Source organism: Eptatretus burgeri, chromosome 1 (assembly GCF_056783735.1).
Source record: "Eptatretus burgeri isolate ZD-2024b chromosome 1, Ebu_testis_v1, whole genome shotgun sequence".
Taxonomy (NCBI): domain Eukaryota; kingdom Metazoa; phylum Chordata; class Myxini; order Myxiniformes; family Myxinidae; genus Eptatretus; species Eptatretus burgeri.
The window spans coordinates 128,593,083-128,615,582 of NC_140961.1; the positions used below are offsets into that span (position 1 = coordinate 128,593,083).

General features: G+C 33.1%; 1 protein-coding gene across 4 annotated transcripts in view; it reads right to left on the minus strand.

The window, feature by feature from the left end:
* LOC147035390 (rho-related BTB domain-containing protein 2-like) overlaps positions 1-22,500 on the minus strand; it is a 229,596-nt gene that overhangs the window by 206,882 nt on the left and 214 nt on the right. For 2 of the 4 annotated variants that reach the window (XM_085897457.1, XM_085897483.1), the window contains exon 1: positions 22,378-22,500. This exon is cut by the window's right edge and continues 214 nt beyond it. In XM_085897457.1, coding sequence (XP_085753583.1) covers positions 22,378-22,500 — 123 coding nt within the window. Of the gene's footprint in view, positions 1-146; positions 536-22,107; positions 22,193-22,377 lie in introns of those variants that run through there. The other 2 variants (XM_085897467.1, XM_085897473.1) reach the window with 2 other exon arrangements.

Here is a 22,500-nt window from a genome sequence, read left to right on the forward strand (position 1 = left end):
GCGAAAGGAACATCCCCCAATGGATGCATTACCCGCAGATGTTTGCACGTCGGACAATGTTCGTGGCATACATTGCTCACAAATACGCGATGTCAGACGTCTCGTGTATGCGTCAGTGCTTGCACGTTCCCGCAGGAGCGAATCACCTGCTACTCTTCTTTGACCTTGAGATGTCACTGCTGCCCAAGGATGTTGCGAATGACCGGCAGGCTCTACCAGCAACGCAACGGATGGATAAAGCCTTGAGGATGCGTTGCGGAAACTCTGACCCGGCCCGCAGCACCTGCGATACCCCCCATGGGCACATACACTCGAACGCTCCAAATCCTGCCCCCACTTGCCGTTGACAGCAGCTCCTGCTCGCCCCGCATCACAATGGGGGCTGCACCATGACGTCACGTGACCAGGATTCACTCACAATACTCTCCTCCCATTGTTTTCTGAAGCATTCCCTCTTACTCTCTGCACCATCATGCTCTTTCGATCACCAACTGATGTCATAATATGCTCTGAGCAACGTCTATTGTTTCTGTACGATCGATAAACAATCACTCACTCGTCCACTACACCTCAATTTTTGTTGTGTATTTATTATTGTTTCGTGATATGTTTTATTCACTCATTTTCTTGAACGGCCCTTTTGCCATTAACGAAATTGCTTTTGTGTTCGTGTTGAACATGTTCAGAAATTCCTGGATGGAAGTAAATCGGCATACAATCATCAGAACCGTCCAAATGCGAGTTATCCTATGTAGGTGCACGAGTTACCCTATGTAGGTGCACGAGTTACCCTATGTCGGTGCACGAGTTATCCTATGTAGGTGCATGAGTTATCCTATGTAGGTGCACGAGTTATCGGAAGGTGTAGGTTGATGACAGCCCGTTTTGTCATACTATCTAAGTCTCAAATCAAAACTGTCCAATCACTTAGTCATAGCTCGAAGAACAGCTTCTTTCCTGGATCCAGTTTGATCATCTTTGGCCGTTTCTTTGTTTCCATTGATGAGACAAGAAAGAGCAATCAGAGATTACAGCCCCTTGCCAGAACTTGTTTTGTGTGCTGGTGTATTTGTGTTTGTGCGGTGTGTATAGTACCGGATTTAGGGGTGGCCAGGTAGGGCCATGGCCCCGGGGCCCACATATTTAGCTCCCCCCCCACAATCATTGTGTCCACGATCCCCCACATGGTAAATCCGGCCCTGTTCGTACCGGATTTAGGGGTGGCCAGGTAGGGCCAAGGCCCTGCCCCCCCCATATTTAGGGGCCCCCCACAATCATTGTGCCCACGGCCCCCCACATGGTAAATCCGGCCCTGTTAGTACCAGATTTAGGGGTGGCCAGATAGGGCCATGGCCCTGGGGCCCCCCACATTTAGGGCCCCCCCCACAATCATTGTGCCCACGGCCCCCCCACATGGTAAATCCGGCCCTGGGTGTGTACAGAAGATGCATTGATGATGTAGGTTTATGTTCTTGCAGTGGAAAACCAGAACTTTCTGGTTTTGTTGTATTGATTCATGTTACAATGATATGTATTTTATAGACCTACATATTGTTGTGGTTTTGATGAGTCTCCAACAGATCCTCCATAGGTAAAGCACTTATTGGTTCACGAGCACCAGCCAGTGACCACTATATTCGTTATGTCTGTATGTCTGTCTGTTTGTCTGTTTGTCTGTGTGTCTGTGTGTCTGTCTGTTTGTCTGTGTGTCTGTCTATCTATCTGTCTGTGTGTCTGTCTGTCTCTCTGTCCAGAGCATAACTCCGTGCACTTTCATCCGATCTTGATGAAACTTGGTTATGTGTTCGATATCAATGTCTAGTTGTGTTTTCCTGGATGAGGGCGTGACTACACCCATTGTGGGCGGAGCCACGCCCCAAAAAATAGCCATTTTTAGGGGGTAGTCGGATTAAAAATCTATCTTCTCCGAGGGGATTGACTGAATGGAATGGGTTCTTCGGTATTTGAATAGCAAAATTAATTATCTAAAACTTGTCGTTCGATTTTTCATTTTCCTCCCAAGGTCAAGGTCACAAGGTCAAACACTTAGAAAATTGCGAATTTTGACATAAAAATCATACGACCACCCAAACTTTGAGAGCTAGGATGACAATATTTTTATGCATAATATCGAGGTCATTCCCCACCTAAAGTCTTGAAACCATTTTGCTCTATCTCGAACACCTTGCCCGTGGCACCCCCTTCAAGTTTGTTTTTACGCTGATTTCATCAAAGTATGGATAATCCGAGGAGTGCGAAATGCCATATAGCCTATATTACGTTATATTGTTCCTGGAATGTTCCGGGGGAAGTTTTGCTTCCCCCACCCAAGGTGGGGTTGACCTTGTCTGTCATCCTTCTAAGGTCGGTGAAATGAGTGCCAGCTTACTGGTATCCTGTGTCGGAGTGACGACCGGTCCAGTTTTGTGCCCAATAGCCCAGGAAACTGCTTAGACAGCACCAAAGCTCTGCACAGAGTGTGGTCCCAATGGATGGATGGAAGGAACATGACTCAGGGTGTGGTATCCCACAGGAAGTTCTGGGGTGACTGGCAATCATGATCTCTTAAAGACACGCCATCCTCTCCGAGTTATCCAGAGGCGACATCCTAACCATCACACTATGTATTTTATAGATATATGCATTTTACTGATGTCGACGTGTTTTTATAGTAAATAATTTAAGGATGCACTCATCTTCTTAATACACATACGTTATAGACATAAAGTACATTCTTAATAGTACATCCTTCATAGACATACTCACATTTTAATCGTATGTAACTTATAGACATACTCGCATTCTAATAGTACCTACATTATAAATGTACGAACATTCTAATTGGACCTACTTTATAGATGTACTCACATATAAATTGTACATACTTTGTAGATGTACGAACATTCGTAAAAGTACATCCTTCACAGACATACTTGCATTCTAATAATACCTACATTATAAATGTACTCACATTCTAATTGGACCTACTTTATAGATGTACTCACATATAAATTGTACATACTTTATAGATGTACTAACATTCTTAAAAGTACATCCTTCATCGACATACTCACATGTTAATCGTATGTAATTTATAGACATACTCGCATTCTAATAGTATGTAATTTATCGATGAACTCACATTCTAGTTGTACATACTTTATAGTCATACTCACATTAAAATTGTATATATGTTTTCGACATAGTGGTTGAAAAAACGACGACTTGTAATACTGACTACCACCAGGTGGCATTTGTGGCCTACATTAGCACAATATGTGCGGACAAACAGACAAAGAAACAAACAAACGGACCCAAATGCAATACAGGATAATAAATTGCTCCATTGCATCTGCTATAGTTCCATTGCTATTTATACAAGCCATAAAAAACTCCATCTTGAAGAAAGAAATCTTCTTTGCACTCAATCTTCAAAATTACAGCATATTTCTATTTTGCCTTTCATCTCTAAACATTCTTGAATGTGCTGTTGCCATTCAGCTGCAATCATACTTGCTCCAACATTGCCTTTTAAAACAACTAAAGTCAAGTTACATCGCACTAAGACTACCCTCCTAAAGATTACAAATTATATCCTGTACAATCCTACTATAAATTTGCAATTGATCACTGGCTTTGACACCAATACAAATTTTTATTATGGAATCTGAGGCATCATAAAGCTACATATATCGAACAAACAGTTTCAAATGCAACAACTCGCCACCATTATAGCATTTGAATTGCCTCAGATGTGGCAATAAATGTGAATTGTTGCTCCAAGTTTGCCGGCTCGATGACAAGAGATGCCATTTTCATTTTTGTCTCTCCATCCCTATCCCGTTTAGTGTGGGCACAGGCAACCTGCTCATCCAGTCAAAGGATCAACTTCAGTGATAATATTTCTGGACCCATCATTATCTGTTACTTTTGACATTCTTGTTTTGGTATTAATGAACCTGTTAAGGAATCATTTAAATCTTATCTTGCAGATCACACATTCACTGTGAATATTGTTGGTCATTTATCTGACATCATTGTTTTGTCTTTGTATTACTTTGGGATCTGTTCTTGGTCCACTTTTGTTTTCAATTTACCTACTTGCGTTCACTTGGTATAGTTTAAATTTAATTTTCATTTGTGTCCTTTTGATACCCATATCTACGTGTCCATGAAATCTGATGATATGCTGCCTCTTATATAACACTGAACTTGTGTCGAGCCAAAATGCAAAAATGGATGTTCATGCCATGGACTTTCTGAAACTCAAATACCAACATGCTAATCCTCGTCTCCTCATCAGTCATCAAAAAGGCTTCAACCTCAGAAAGTGAAACTTGGGGATCATCGCCTGATCACTGCTACATCCGTTTTTAAACTAGATGTCACCAAAGACCCATTTGGTTTCCTTTATTCCACACACATTGCTAAAATCTGCAACTATTTCTGTCTATTGCACAATGTTGCCCCAAATTGGCTCATGCTGAAATCTGAAACCAACTGAAACTTTGGTTCATGCTCTTATTACCTCACGTTTGGATTACTGTAATTCCCTACTGACAGAGAGGCTTGCCTGCTTGCTCTCTCGGGCCCTTCCAAAATTGTGCAGAACACCGGAGCCAGGTTGGTAGTTCAGGTTCAGAAATTTTATCACATTATTTCAATTTTCAAAAAACGTATAATTCTGGTAATATCTTTCAAAGCTACAAATAAATTGCTTCCTGTCTATGTACTTGACATTATTTCTGTTTACATTCCCACAAGGAAGCTAGGGTTCAGCATTGGACTTTTCCTGGTTATTCCCTGCACCAAATCAAAGATGTGTGATGATCAAGCATTCTTCATTTATGTCCCACGACTGCTGAACACTCTGCCATTCAAAATCTGCACTGGCATATCAATCCGTTTTTAAATCTCTTTTCAGGTCTTATCTTTTAACAGTTACTTTCTCTTAACCTATATGTTTGTGAGTGCCATTAACAAGGAACAACTACAATGGCACTGTTCGAGTGCATGCCTCCACCAAGCTGAGCAGTTTATGTTTTGTATCCCACTGATAGGCTGAAACTGCTGACCTGAACCAAAATCGAAGTGGCTTGTTCTTATTATCTAAACAAGTCATCCACCAAGTTTTGTCATAATCTACCTAAAACCTTTTGAGATATCGTGCTATATATTGATTTTAGCCCCATTTCTCATTGGTGAAGAATCACTTGTAAAAATTAAAAAATTCTCACATCCAGATTCGGATATGGATCTTCAAAATGGAATCAATTCGTCCTCATCACACACCTAACCTATCCACCGAAACCCAACAGTTTTACAGTGTGGTGCACATGTTTAAACTATATTTACCTCACGGTTTTACAGTATGGTGTACATGTTTAAACTATATTTACCTCACGGTTTTACAGTGTGGTGTATATGTTTAAACGATGTTTACCTCACACTTTTACAGTGTGGTGTATATATTTAAACCATATTTACCACATGGTTTTACAGTGTGGTGCACATGTTTCAACTATATTTACCTCACGGTTTTACAGTGTGGTGTATATATTTAAACTATATTTACCTCACGGTTCTACAGTGTGGTGTACATGTTTAAACTATATTTACCTCACGGTTTTACAGTGCGGTGTATATGTTTAAACTATATTTACCTCACGGTTTTACAGTGTGGTGTACATGATTAAATTATATTTATCTCATGGTTTTACAGTTTGGTGTTTATAATTAAACTATATTTACCTCACAGTTTTACAGTGTGGTGTACATGATTAAACTATATTTACCTCATGGTTTTAGTGTGGTGTATATGTTTAAACTATATTTACCTCACGGTTTTACAGTGTGGTTTATATATTTAAACTATATTTACCTCACGGTTTTACAGTGTGGTGTATATAATTCAACTATATTTACCTCACGGTTTTACAGTGTGGTGTATATAATTAAACCATATTTACCTCACGGTTTTACAGTGTGGTGTATATGTTTAAACTATATTTACCTCATGGTTTTACAGTGTGGTTTACATAATTAAACTATATTTACCTCACGGTTTTACAGTGTGGTGTATATAATTAAACTATATTTACCTCACGGTTTTACAGTGTGGTGAATATGTTTAAACTATATTTACCTCACGGTTTTACAGTGTGGTGTATATGTTGAAACGATATTTACCTCACGGTTTTACAGTGTGGTGTATATGTTGAAACTATATTTACCTCACGGTTTTACAGTGTGGTGTACATGATTAAACTATATTTACCTCATGGTTTTACAGTGTCGTGTATATATTTAAACTATATTTATCTCACAGTTTTACAGTGTGGTGTATATAATTAAACTATATTTACCTCACGGTTTTACAGTGTGGTGTATATAATAAAACTATATTTACCTCACGGTTTTACAGTGTGGTGTATATGTTTAAACTATATTTACCTCACGGTTTTACAGTGTGGTGTATATGTTGAAACAATATTTACCTCACGGTTTTACAGTGTGGTGTATGTATTTAAATTATATTTACCTCACGGTTTTACAGTGTGGTGTACATGTTTAAACTATATTTACCTCACGGTTTTACAGTGTGGTTTTTATATTTAAACTATATTTACCTCACGGTTTTACAGTGTGGTGTATATAATTAAACTATATTTACCTCACGGTTTTACAGTGTGGTGTACATAATTAAACTATATTTACCTCACGGTTTTAGTGTGGTGTATATGTTTAAATTATATTTACCTCAAGGTTTTACAGTGTGGTGTATATGTTGAAACTATATTTATCTCACGGTTTTACAGTGTGGTGTATATAATTAAACAATTTTACCTCACAGTTTTACAGTGTGGTGCGTATGTTTAAACTGTATTTACCTCATGGTTTTAAAGTGTGGTGTATATGTTTAAACTATATTTACCTCACGGTTATACAGTGTGGTGTATATAATTAAACTATATTTACCTCACGGTTTTACAGTGTGGTGTACATAATTAAACTATATTTACCTCACGGTTTTAGTGTGGTGTATATGTTTAAACTATATTTACCTCACGGTTTTACAGTGTGGTTTATATATTTAAACTATATTTACCTCACGGTTTTACAGTGTGGTGTATATAATTCAACTATATTTACCTCACGGTTTTACAGTGTGGTGTATATAATTAAACCATATTTACCTCACGGTTTTACAGTGTGGTGTATATATTTAAACTATATTTACCTCACGGTTTTACAGTGTGGTGTATATATTTAAACTATATTTATCTCACGGTTTTACAGTGTGGTGTATATAATTAAACTATATTTACCTCACGGTTTTACAGTGTGGTGTATATATTTAAACTATATTTACCTCACGGTTTTACAGTGTGGTGAATATGTTTAAACTATATTTACCTCACGGTTTTACAGTGTGGTGTATATGTTGAAACGATATTTACCTCACGGTTTTACAGTGTGGTGTATATTTTTATACTATCTTTATCTCACGGTTTTACAGTGTGGTGTATATGTTTAAACAATATTTACCTCACGGTTTTACAGTGTGGTGTATATATTTAAACTATATTTACCTCACGGTTTTACAGTGTGGTGTCTATAATTAAACTATATTGACCTCACGGTTTTACAGTGTGGTGTATATGTTTAAACTATATTTACCTCACGGTTTTACAGTGTGGTGTATATGTTTAAACTATATTTACCTCACGGTTTTACAGTGTGGTGTCTATAATTAAACGATATTTACCTCACGGTTTTACAGTGTGGTGTATATATTTAAACTATATTTACCTCACGGTTTTACAGTGTGGTGTCTATAATTAAACTATATTGACCTCACGGTTTTACAGTGTGGTGTATATATTTAAACTATATTTACCTCACGGTTTTACAGTGTGGTGTATATATTTAAACTATATTTATCTCACGGTTTTACAGTGTGGTGTATATAATTAAACGATATTTACCTCACGGTTTTACAGTGTGGTGTATATATTTAAACTATATTTACCTCACGGTTTTACAGTGTGGTGTATATATTTAAACTATATTTATCTCACGGTTTTACAGTGTGGTGTATATAATTAAACTATATTTACCTCACGGTTTTACAGTGTGGTGTATATATTTAAACTATATTTATCTCACGGTTTTACAGTGTGGTGTATATAATTAAACTATATTTACCTCACGGTTTTACAGTGTGGTGTATATATTTAAATTATATTTACCTCACGGTTTTACAGTGTGGTGTATATATTTAAACTATATTTACCTCACGGTTTTACAGTGTGGTGTATATAATTAAACTATATTTACCTCACGGTTTTACAGTGTGGTGTATATAATGAAACAATATTTACCTCATGGTTTTACAGTGTGGTGTATATAATTAAACGATATTTACCTCACGGTTTTACAGTGTGGTGTATATATTTAAACTATATTTACCTCACGGTTTTACAGTGTGGTGTATATGTTTAAACTATATTTACCTCATGGTTTTACAGTGTGGTGTATATATTTAAACTATATTTACCTCACGGTTTTACAGTGTGGTGTATATGTTTAAACTATATTTACCTCACGGTTTTACAGTGTGGTGTATATGATTAAACAATATTTACCTCACGGTTTTACAGTGTGGTGTCTATAATTAAACTATATTTACCTCACGGTTTTACAGTGTGGTGTATATAATTAAACAATATTTACCTCGCGGTTTTACAGTATGGTGTATATATTTAAACTATATTTACCTCACGGTTTTACAGTGTGGTGTATATATTTAAACTATATTTACCTCACGGTTTTACAGTGTGGTGTATATATTTAAACTATATTGACCTCACGGTTTTACAGTGTGGTGTATATGTTTAAACTATATTTACCTTAAGGTTTTACAGTGTGGTGTCTATAATTAAACGATATTTACCTCACGGTTTTACAGTGTGGTGTATATATTTAAACTATATTTATCTCACGGTTTTACAGTGTGGTGTATAAAATTAAACGATATTTACCTCACGGTTTTACAGTGTGGTGTATATATTTAAACTATATTTACCTCACGGTTTTACAGTGTGGTGTATATATTTAAACTATATTTATCTCACGGTTTTACAGTGTGGTGTATATAATTAAACTATATTTACCTCACGGTTTTACAGTGTGGTGTATATATTTAAACTATATTTACCTCACGGTTTTACAGTGTGGTGTATATATTTAAACTATATTTATCTCACGGTTTTACAGTGTGGTGTATATAATTAAACTATATTTACCTCACGGTTTTACAGTGTGGTGTATATGTTTAAACTATATTTACCTCACGGTTTTACAGTGTGGTGTCTATAATTAAACGATATTTACCTCACGGTTTTACAGTGTGGTGTATATATTTAAACTATATTTACCTCACGGTTTTACAGTGTGGTGTATATATTTAAACTATATTTATCTCACGGTTTTACAGTGTGGTGTATATAATTAAACTATATTTACCTCACGGTTTTACAGTGTGGTGTATATGTTTAAACTATATTTACCTCACGGTTTTACAGTGTGGTGTATATATTTAAACTATATTGACCTCACGGTTTTACAGTGTGGTGTATATGTTTAAACAATATTTACCTCACGGTTTTACAGTGTGGTGTCTATAATTAAACTATATTTACCTCACGGTTTTACAGTGTGGTGTATATAATTAAGCAATATTTACCTCGCGGTTTTACAGTATGGTGTATATATTTAAACTATATTTACCTCACGGTTTTACAGTGTGGTGTATATATTTAAACTATATTTACCTCACGGTTTTACAGTGTGGTGTATATAATTAAACTATATTTACCTCACGGTTTTACAGTGTGGTGTATATGTTTAAACTATATTTACCTCACGGTTTTACAGTGTGGTGTCTATAATTAAACGATATTTACCTCACGGTTTTACAGTGTGGTGTATATAATTAAACTATATTTACCTCACGGTTTTACAGTGTGGTGTATATAATTAAACTATATTTACCTCACGGTTTTACAGTGTGGTGTATATGTTTAAACTATATTTACCTCACGGTTTTACAGTGTGGTGTATATATTTAAACTATATTGACCTCACGGTTTTACAGTGTGGTGTATATGTTTAAACTATATTTACCTCACGGTTTTACAGTGTGGTGTATATCTTTAAACTATATTTATCTCACGGTTTTACAGTGTGGTGTATATAATTAAACTATATTTACCTCACGGTTTTACAGTGTGGTGTATATATTTAAACTATATTTATCTCACGGTTTTACAGTGTGGTGTATATAATTAAACTATATTTACCTCACGGTTTTACAGTGTGGTGTATATATTTAAACTATATTTACCTCACGGTTTTACAGTGTGGTGTATATATTTAAACTATATTTATCTCACGGTTTTACAGTGTGGTGTATATAATTAAACGATATTTACCTCACGGTTTTACAGTGTGGTGTATATGTTTAAACTATATTTACCTCACGGTTTTACAGTGTGGTGTATATATTTAAACTATATTTATCTCACGGTTTTACAGTGTGGTGTATATAATTAAACTATATTTACCTCACGGTTTTACAGTGTGGTGTATATATTTAAACTATATTTATCTCACGGTTTTACAGTGTGGTGTATATAATTAAACGATATTTACCTCACGGTTTTACAGTGTGGTGTATATATTTAAACTATATTTACCTCACGGTTTTAAAGTGTGGTGTATATATTTAAACGATATTTATCTCATGGTTTTACAGTGTGGTGTATATGATTAAACGATATTTACCTCACGGTTTTACAGTGTGGTGTATATATTTAAACTATATTTACCTCACGGTTTTACAGTGTGGTGTATATATTTAAACTATATTTACCTCACGGTTTTACAGTGTGGTGTATATAATTAAACTATATTTACCTCACGGTTTTACAGTGTGGTGTATATAATGAAACAATATTTACCTCATGGTTTTACAGTGTGGTGTATAAAATTAAACGATATTTACCTCATGGTTTTACAGTGTGGTGTATAAAATTAAACGATATTTACCTCACGGTTTTACAGTGTGGTGTCTATAATTAAACGATATTTACCTCACGGTTTTACAGTGTGGTGTATATATTTAAACTATATTTACCTCACGGTTTTACAGTGTGGTGTATATATTTAAACTATATTTATCTCACGGTTTTACAGTGTGGTGTATATAATTAAACTATATTTACCTCACGGTTTTACAGTGTGGTGTATATATTTAAACTATATTTATCTCACGGTTTTACAGTGTGGTGTATATAATTAAACTATATTTACCTCACGGTTTTACAGTGTGGTGTATATGTTTAAACTATATTTACCTCACGGTTTTACAGTGTGGTGTATATATTTAAACTATATTTATCTCACGGTTTTACAGTGTGGTGTATATAATTAAACTATATTTACCTCACGGTTTTACAGTGTGGTGTATATGTTTAAACTATATTTACCTCACGGTTTTACAGTGTGGTGTATATATTTAAACTATATTTACCTCACGGTTTTACAGTGTGGTGTATATATTTAAACTATATTTATCTCACGGTTTTACAGTGTGGTGTATATAATTAAACTATATTTACCTCACGGTTTTACAGTGTGGTGTATATGTTTAAACTATATTTACCTCACGGTTTTACAGTGTGGTGTATATATTTAAACTATATTGACCTCACGGTTTTACAGTGTGGTGTATATGTTTAAACTATATTTACCTCACGGTTTTACAGTGTGGTGTCTATAATTAAACGATATTTACCTCACGGTTTTACAGTGTGGTGTATATATTTAAACTATATTTACCTCACGGTTTTACAGTGTGGTGTATATAATTAAACTATATTTACCTCACGGTTTTACAGTGTGGTGTATATGTTTAAACTATATTTACCTCACGGTTTTACAGTGTGGTGTATATATTTAAACTATATTTATCTCACGGTTTTACAGTGTGGTGTATATAATTAAACGATATTTACCTCACGGTTTTACAGTGTGGTGTATATGTTTAAACTATATTTACCTCACGGTTTTACAGTGTGGTGTATATGTTTAAACTATATTTACCTCACGGTTTTACAGTGTGGTGTATATATTTAAACTATATTTATCTCACGGTTTTACAGTGTGGTGTATATATTTAAACTATATTTATCTCACGGTTTTACAGTGTGGTGTATATAATTAAACAATATTTACCTCGCGGTTTTACAGTGTGGTGTATATATTTAAACTATATTTACCTCACGGTTTTACAGTGTGGTGTATATGTTTAAACTATATTTACCTCACGGTTTTACACTGTGGTGTATATGATTAAACAATATTTACCTCACGGTTTTACAGTGTGGTGTCTATAATTAAACTATATTTACCTCACGGTTTTACAGTGTGGTGTATATAATTAAACAATATTTACCTCGCGGTTTTACAGTATGGTGTATATATTTAAACTATATTTACCTCACGGTTTTACAGTGTGGTGTATATGATTAAACAATATTTACCTCACGGTTTTACAGTGTGGTGTCTATAATTAAACTATATTTACCTCACGGTTTTACAGTGTGGTGTATATATGTTTAAACAATATTTACCTCGCGGTTTTACAGTATGGTGTATATATTTAAACTATATTTACCTCACGGTTTTACAGTGTGGTGTATATATTTAAACTATATTTACCTCACGGTTTTACAGTGTGGTGTATATGTTTAAACTATATTTACCTCACGGTTTTACAGTGTGGTGTATATAATTAAACTATATTTACCTCACGGTTTTACAGTGTGGTGTATATGTTTAAACTATATTTACCTCACGGTTTTACAGTGTGGTGTATATATTTAAACTATATTTATCTCACGGTTTTACAGTGTGGTGTATATAATTAAACTATATTTACCTCACGGTTTTACAGTGTGGTGTATATAATAAAACTATATTTACCTCACGGTTTTACAGTGTGGTGTATATGTTTAAACTATATTTATCTCACGGTTTTACAGTGTGGTGTCTATAATTAAACGATATTTACCTCACGGTTTTACAGTGTGGTGTATATAATTAAACTATATTTACCTCACGGTTTTACAGTGTGGTGTATATGTTTAAACTATATTTACCTCACGGTTTTACAGTGTGGTGTATATGTTTAAACTATATTTACCTCACGGTTTTACAGTGTGGTGTATATATTTAAACTATATTTACCTCACGGTTTTACAGTGTGGTGTATATATTTAAACTATATTTATCTCACGGTTTTACAGTGTGGTGTATATAATTAAACTATATTTACCTCACGGTTTTACAGTGTGGTGTATATGTTTAAACTATATTTACCTCACGGTTTTACAGTGTGGTGTATATATTTAAACTATATTTATCTCACGGTTTTACAGTGTGGTGTATATAATTAAACTATATTTACCTCACGGTTTTACAGTGTGGTGTATATATTTAAATTATATTTACCTCACGGTTTTACAGTGTGGTGTATATATTTAAACTATATTTACCTCACGGTTTTACAGTGTGGTGTATATAATTAAACTATATTTACCTCACGGTTTTACAGTGTGGTGTATATAATGAAACAATATTTACCTCATGGTTTTACAGTGTGGTGTATATAATTAAACGATATTTACCTCACGGTTTTACAGTGTGGTGTATATATTTAAACTATATTTACCTCACGGTTTTAAAGTGTGGTGTATATATTTAAACGATATTTATCTCATGGTTTTACAGTGTGGTGTATATAATTAAACGATATTTACCTCACGGTTTTACAGTGTGGTGTATATATTTAAACTATATTTACCTCACGGTTTTACAGTGTGGTGTATATATTTAAACTATATTTACCTCACGGTTTTACAGTGTGGTGTATATAATTAAACTATATTTACCTCACGGTTTTACAGTGTGGTGTATATAATGAAACAATATTTACCTCATGGTTTTACAGTGTGGTGTATAAAATTAAACGATATTTACCTCACGGTTTTACAGTGTGGTGTATATATTTAAACTATATTTACCTCACGGTTTTACACTGTGGTGTATATATTTAAACTATATTTATCTCACGGTTTTACAGTGTGGTGTATATAATTAAACTATATTTACCTCACGGTTTTACAGTGTGGTGTATATGTTTAAACTATATTTACCTCACGGTTTTACAGTGTGGTGTATGTATTTAAATTATATTTACCTCACGGTTTTACAGTGTGGTGTACATGTTTAAACTATATTTACCTCACGGTTTTACAGTGTGGTGTACATGTTTAAACTATATTTACCTCACGGTTTTACAGTGTGGTTTTTATATTTAAACTATATTTACCTCACGGTTTTACAGTGTGGTGTATATAATTAAACTATATTTACCTCACGGTTTTACAGTGTGGTGTACATAATTAAACTATATTTACCTCACGGTTTTAGTGTGGTGTATATGTTTAAATTATATTTACCTCAAGGTTTTACAGTGTGGTGTATATGTTGAAACTATATTTATCTCACGGTTTTACAGTGTGGTGTATATAATTAAACAATTTTACCTCACAGTTTTACAGTGTGGTGCGTATGTTTAAACTGTATTTACCTCATGGTTTTAAAGTGTGGTGTATATGTTTAAACTATATTGACCTCACGGTTATACAGTGTGGTGTATATAATTAAACTATATTTACCTCACGGTTTTACAGTGTGGTGTATATGTTTAAAATATATTTACCTCATGGTTTTACAGTGTGGTGTATATAATTAAACTATATTTACCTCACGGTTTTACAGTGTGGTGTATATATTTAAACTATATTTATCTCACGGTTTTACAGTGTGGTGTATATAATTAAACGATATTTACCTCACGGTTTTACAGTGTGGTGTATATATTTAAACTATATTTACCTCACGGTTTTACAGTGTGGTGTATATATTTAAACTATATTTATCTCACGGTTTTACAGTGTGGTGTATAAAATTAAACGATATTTACCTCACGGTTTTACAGTGTGGTGTATATATTTAAACTATATTTACCTCACGGTTTTACAGTGTGGTGTATATATTTAAACTATATTTATCTCACGGTTTTACAGTGTGGTGTATATAATTAAACTATATTTACCTCACGGTTTTACAGTGTGGTGTATATATTTAAATTATATTTACCTCACGGTTTTACAGTGTGGTGTATATATTTAAACTATATTTACCTCACGGTTTTACAGTGTGGTGTATATAATTAAACTATATTTACCTCACGGTTTTACAGTGTGGTGTATATAATGAAACAATATTTACCTCATGGTTTTACAGTGTGGTGTATATAATTAAACGATATTTACCTCACGGTTTTACAGTGTGGTGTATATATTTAAACTATATTTACCTCACGGTTTTAAAGTGTGGTGTATATATTTAAACGATATTTATCTCATGGTTTTACAGTGTGGTGTATATGATTAAACGATATTTACCTCACGGTTTTACAGTGTGGTGTATATATTTAAACTATATTTACCTCACGGTTTTACAGTGTGGTGTATATATTTAAACTATATTTACCTCACGGTTTTACAGTGTGGTGTATATAATTAAACTATATTTACCTCACGGTTTTACAGTGTGGTGTATATAATGAAACAATATTTACCTCATGGTTTTACAGTGTGGTGTATAAAATTAAACGATATTTACCTCACGGTTTTACAGTGTGGTGTATATATTTAAACTATATTTACCTCACGGTTTTACAGTGTGGTGTATATATTTAAACTATATTTATCTCACGGTTTTACAGTGTGGTGTATATAATTAAACGATATTTACCTCACGGTTTTACAGTGTGGTGTATATATTTAAACTATATTTACCTCACGGTTTTACAGTGTGGTGTATATATTTAAACTATATTTATCTCACGGTTTTACAGTGTGGTGTATATAATTAAACTATATTTACCTCACGGTTTTACAGTGTGGTGTATATGTTTAAACTATATTTACCTCACGGTTTTACAGTGTGGTGTATATATTTAAACTATATTTATCTCACGGTTTTACAGTGTGGTGTATATAATTAAACTATATTTACCTCACGGTTTTACAGTGTGGTGTATATGTTTAAACTATATTTACCTCACGGTTTTACAGTGTGGTGTCTATAATTAAACGATATTTACCTCACGGTTTTACAGTGTGGTGTATATAATTAAACTATATTTACCTCACGGTTTTACAGTGTGGTGTATATGTTTAAACTATATTTACCTCACGGTTTTACAGTGTGGTGTATATATTTAAACTATATTTATCTCACGGTTTTACAGTGTGGTGTATATAATTAAACTATATTTACCTCACGGTTTTACAGTGTGGTGTATATATTTAAACTATATTTACCTCACGGTTTTACAGTGTGGTGTATATGTTTAAACTATATTTACCTCACGGTTTTACAGTGTGGTGTCTATAATTAAACGATATTTACCTCACGGTTTTACAGTGTGGTGTATATATTTAAACTATATTTACCTCACGGTTTTACAGTGTGGTGTATATAATTAAACTATATTTACCTCACGGTTTTACAGTGTGGTGTATATGTTTAAACTATATTTACCTCACGGTTTTACAGTGTGGTGTCTATAATTAAACGATATTTACCTCACGGTTTTACAGTGTGGTGTATATATTTAAACTATATTTACCTCACGGTTTTACAGTGTGGTGTATATATTTAAACTATATTTATCTCACGGTTTTACAGTGTGGTGTATATAATTAAACTATATTTACCTCACGGTTTTACAGTGTGGTGTATATATTTAAACTATATTTACCTCACGGTTTTACAGTGTGGTGTATATATTTAAACTATATTTATCTCACGGTTTTACAGTGTGGTGTATATAATTAAACTATATTTACCTCACGGTTTTACAGTGTGGTGTATATGTTTAAACTATATTTACCTCACGGTTTTACAGTGTGGTGTATATATTTAAACTATATTTATCTCACGGTTTTACAGTGTGGTGTATATAATTAAACTATATTTACCTCACGGTTTTACAGTGTGGTGTATATATTTAAACTATATTTACCTCACGGTTTTACAGTGTGGTGTATATATTTAAACTATATTTACCTCACGGTTTTACAGTGTGGTGTATATATTTAAACTATATTGACCTCACGGTTTTACAGTGTGGTGTATATGTTTAAACTATATTTACCTCACGGTTTTACAGTGTGGTGTCTATAATTAAACGATATTTACCTCACGGTTTTACAGTGTGGTGTATATATTTAAACTATATTTACCTCACGGTTTTACAGTGTGGTGTATATATTTAAACTATATTTATCTCACGGTTTTACAGTGTGGTGTATATAATTAAACTATATTTACCTCACGGTTTTACAGTGTGGTGTATATGTTTAAACTATATTTACCTCATGGTTTTACAGTGTGGTGTATATATTTAAACTATATTTACCTCACGGTTTTACAGTGTGGTGTATATGTTTAAACTATATTTACCTCACGGTTTTACACTGTGGTGTATATGATTAAACAATATTTACCTCACGGTTTTACAGTGTGGTGTCTATAATTAAACTATATTTACCTCACGGTTTTACAGTGTGGTGTATATAATTAAACAATATTTACCTCGCGGTTTTACAGTATGGTGTATATATTTAAACTATATTTACCTCACGGTTTTACAGTGTGGTGTATATATTTAAACTATATTTACCTCACGGTTTTACAGTGTGGTGTATATAATTAAACTATATTTACCTCACGGTTTTACAGTGTGGTGTATATGTTTAAACTATATTTACCTCACGGTTTTACAGTGTGGTGTCTATAATTAAACGATATTTACCTCACGGTTTTACAGTGTGGTGTATATATTTAAACTATATTTACCTCACGGTTTTACAGTGTGGTGTATATATTTAAACTATATTTACCTCACGGTTTTACAGTGTGGTGTATATAATTAAACTATATTTACCTCACGGTTTTACAGTGTGGTGTATATATTTAAACTATATTTACCTCACGGTTTTACAGTGTGGTGTATATATTTAAACTATATTTATCTCACGGTTTTACAGTGTGGTGTATATAATTAAACTATATTTACCTCACGGTTTTACAGTGTGGTGTATATGTTTAAACTATATTTACCTCACGGTTTTACAGTGTGGTGTATATATTTAAACTATATTGACCTCACGGTTTTACAGTGTGGTGTATATATTTAAACTATATTTACCTCACGGTTTTACAGTGTGGTGTATATATTTAAACTATATTTATCTCACGGTTTTACAGTGTGGTGTATATAATTAAACTATATTTACCTCACGGTTTTACAGTGTGGTGTATATGTTTAAACTATATTTACCTCACGGTTTTACAGTGTGGTGTATATATTTAAACTATATTTATCTCACGGTTTTACAGTGTGGTGTATATAATTAAACTATATTTACCTCACGGTTTTACAGTGTGGTGTATATGTTTAAACTATATTTACCTCACGGTTTTACAGTGTGGTGTATATATTTAAACTATATTTATCTCACGGTTTTACAGTGTGGTGTATATAATTAAACTATATTTACCTCACGGTTTTACAGTGTGGTGTATATGTTTAAACTATATTTACCTCACGGTTTTACAGTGTGGTGTATATATTTAAACTATATTTATCTCACGGTTTTACAGTGTGGTGTATATATTTAAACTATATTTATCTCACGGTTTTACAGTGTGGTGTATATATTTAAACTATATTTATCTCACGGTTTTACAGTGTGGTGTATATAATTAAACTATATTTACCTCACGGTTTTACAGTGTGGTGTATATGTTTAAACTATATTTACCTCACGGTTTTACAGTGTGGTGTATATATTTAAACTATATTTACCTCACGGTTTTACAGTGTGGTGTATATAATTAAACTATATTTACCTCACGGTTTTACAGTGTGGTGTATATGTTTAAACTATATTTACCTCACGGTTTTACAGTGTGGTGTATATATTTAAACTATATTTATCTCACGGTTTTACAGTGTGGTGTATATAATTAAACTATATTTACCTCACGGTTTTACAGTGTGGTGTATATGTTTAAACTATATTTACCTCACGGTTTTACAGTGTGGTGTATATATTTAAACTATATTTATCTCACGGTTTTACAGTGTGGTGTATATATTTAAACTATATTTATCTCACGGTTTTACAGTGTGGTGTATATAATTAAACTATATTTACCTCACGGTTTTACAGTGTGGTGTATATGTTTAAACTATATTTACCTCACGGTTTTACAGTGTGGTGTATATATTTAAACTATATTGACCTCACGGTTTTACAGTGTGGTGTATATGTTTAAACTATACTTACCTCACGGTTTTACAGTGTGGTGTCTATAATTAAACAATATTTACCTCACGGTTTTACAGTGTGGTGTATATATTTAAACTATATTTACCTCACGGTTTTACAGTGTGGTGTCTATAATTAAACTATATTTACCTCACGGTTTTACAGTGTGGTGTATATGTTTAAACTATATTTACCTCACGGTTTTACAGTGTGGTGTATATATTTCAACGATATTTACCTCACGGTTTTACAGTGTGGTGTACATAATTAAACTATATTTACCTCACGGTTTTAGTGTGGTGTACATGTTTAAACTATATTTACCTCACGGTTTTACAGTGCGGTGTATATGTTTAAACTATATTTACCTCACGGTTTTACAGTGTGGTGTATATATTTAAACTATATTTACCTCACGGTTTTACAGTGTGGTGTACATGATTAAATTATATTTATCTCATGGTTTTACAGTTTGGTGTTTATAATTAAACAATATTTACCTCACAGTTTTACAGTGTGGTGTACATGATTAAACTATATTTACCTCATGGTTTTAGTGTGGTGTATATGTTTAAACTATATTTACCTCACGGTTTTACAGTGTGGTTTATATATTTAAACTATATTTACCTCACGGTTTTACAGTGTGGTGTATATAATTCAACTATATTTACCTCACGGTTTTACAGTGTGGTGTATATAATTAAACCATATTTACCTCACGGTTTTACAGTGTGGTGTATATGTTTAAACTATATTTACCTCATGGTTTTACAGTGTGGTTTACATAATTAAACTATATTTACCTCACGGTTTTACAGTGTGGTGTATATAATTAAACTATATTTACCTCACGGTTTTACAGTGTGGTGAATATGTTTAAACTATATTTACCTCACGGTTTTACAGTGTGGTGTATATGTTGAAACGATATTTACCTCACGGTTTTACAGTGTGGTGTATATATTTAAACTATATTTACCTCACGGTTTTACAGTGTGGTGAATATGTTTAAACTATATTTACCTCACGGTTTTACAGTGTGGTGTATATGTTGAAACGATATTTACCTCACGGTTTTACAGTGTGGTGTATATGTTTAAACTATATTTACCTCACGGTTTTACAGTGTGGTTTATATATTTAAACTATATTTACCTCACGGTTTTACAGTGTGGTGTATATAATTCAACTATATTTACCTCACGGTTTTACAGTGTGGTGTATATAATTAAACCATATTTACCTCACGGTTTTACAGTGTGGTGTATATGTTTAAACTATATTTACCTCATGGTTTTACAGTGTGGTTTACATAATTAAACTATATTTACCTCACGGTTTTACAGTGTGGTGTATATAATTAAACTATATTTACCTCACGGTTTTACAGTGTGGTGAATATGTTTAAACTATATTTACCTCACGGTTTTACAGTGTGGTGTATATGTTGAAACGATATTTACCTCACGGTTTTACAGTGTGGTGTATATATTTAAACTATATTTACCTCACGGTTTTACAGTGTGGTGTATATATTTAAACTATATTTATCTCACGGTTTTACAGTGTGGTGTATATAATTAAACTATATTTACCTCACGGTTTTACAGTGTGGTGTATATGTTTAAACTATATTTACCTCACGGTTTTACAGTGTGGTGTATATATTTAAACTATATTTATCTCACGGTTTTACAGTGTGGTGTATATAATTAAACTATATTTACCTCACGGTTTTACAGTGTGGTGTATATATTTAAATTATATTTACCTCACGGTTTTACAGTGTGGTGTATATATTTAAACTATATTTACCTCACGGTTTTACAGTGTGGTGTATATAATTAAACTATATTTACCTCACGGTTTTACAGTGTGGTGTATATAATGAAACAATATTTACCTCATGGTTTTACAGTGTGGTGTATATAATTAAACGATATTTACCTCACAGTTTTACAGTGTGGTGTATATATTTAAACTATATTTACCTCACGGTTTTAAAGTGTGGTGTATATATTTAAACGATATTTATCTCATGGTTTTACAGTGTGGTGTATATAATTAAACGATATTTACCTCACGGTTTTACAGTGTGGTGTATATATTTAAACTATATTTACCTCACGGTTTTACAGTGTGGTGTATATATTTAAACTATATTTACCTCACGGTTTTACAGTGTGGTGTATATAATTAAACTATATTTACCTCACGGTTTTACAGTGTGGTGTATATAATGAAACAATATTTACCTCATGGTTTTACAGTGTGGTGTATAAAATTAAACGATATTTACCTCACGGTTTTACAGTGTGGTGTATATATTTAAACTATATTTACCTCACGGTTTTACAGTGTGGTGTATATATTTAAACTATATTTATCTCACGGTTTTACAGTGTGGTGTATATAATTAAACTATATTTACCTCACGGTTTTACAGTGTGGTGTATATGTTTAAACTATATTTACCTCACGGTTTTACAGTGTGGTGTATATGTTTAAACTATATTTACCTCACGGTTTTACAGTGTGGTGTATATATTTAAACTATATTTACCTCACGGTTTTACAGTGTGGTGTACACGTTTGGAGATACGTGAGATACGCAACACAAGGATGATGTGCCGGCTCACAGCTGTTGTCTGGGGGGAAAAGAATGAATAACGAATGTAACATGCAGTGAAGAACACAGAAAGTAATACAGTACAAAGTCCTGTTAAATCAAGAGGAATCGATTGTTTGTTCGTTCGGTATTGGACGCGGTGACAAAAGTACCTCAACACCTTTTGTTTGTTAATGTAATTCCTCACAAATAATTAAAATTCACCTGAAAATGCACATGAAGGAATATGATGCATTTTGGAACACGGGCGACGCAAGGAATGAATAAGAATGAATGAAGGAATGAATGAGCGACTCTCATCCCGTCTGTGGTGATCGGATCCGCCTC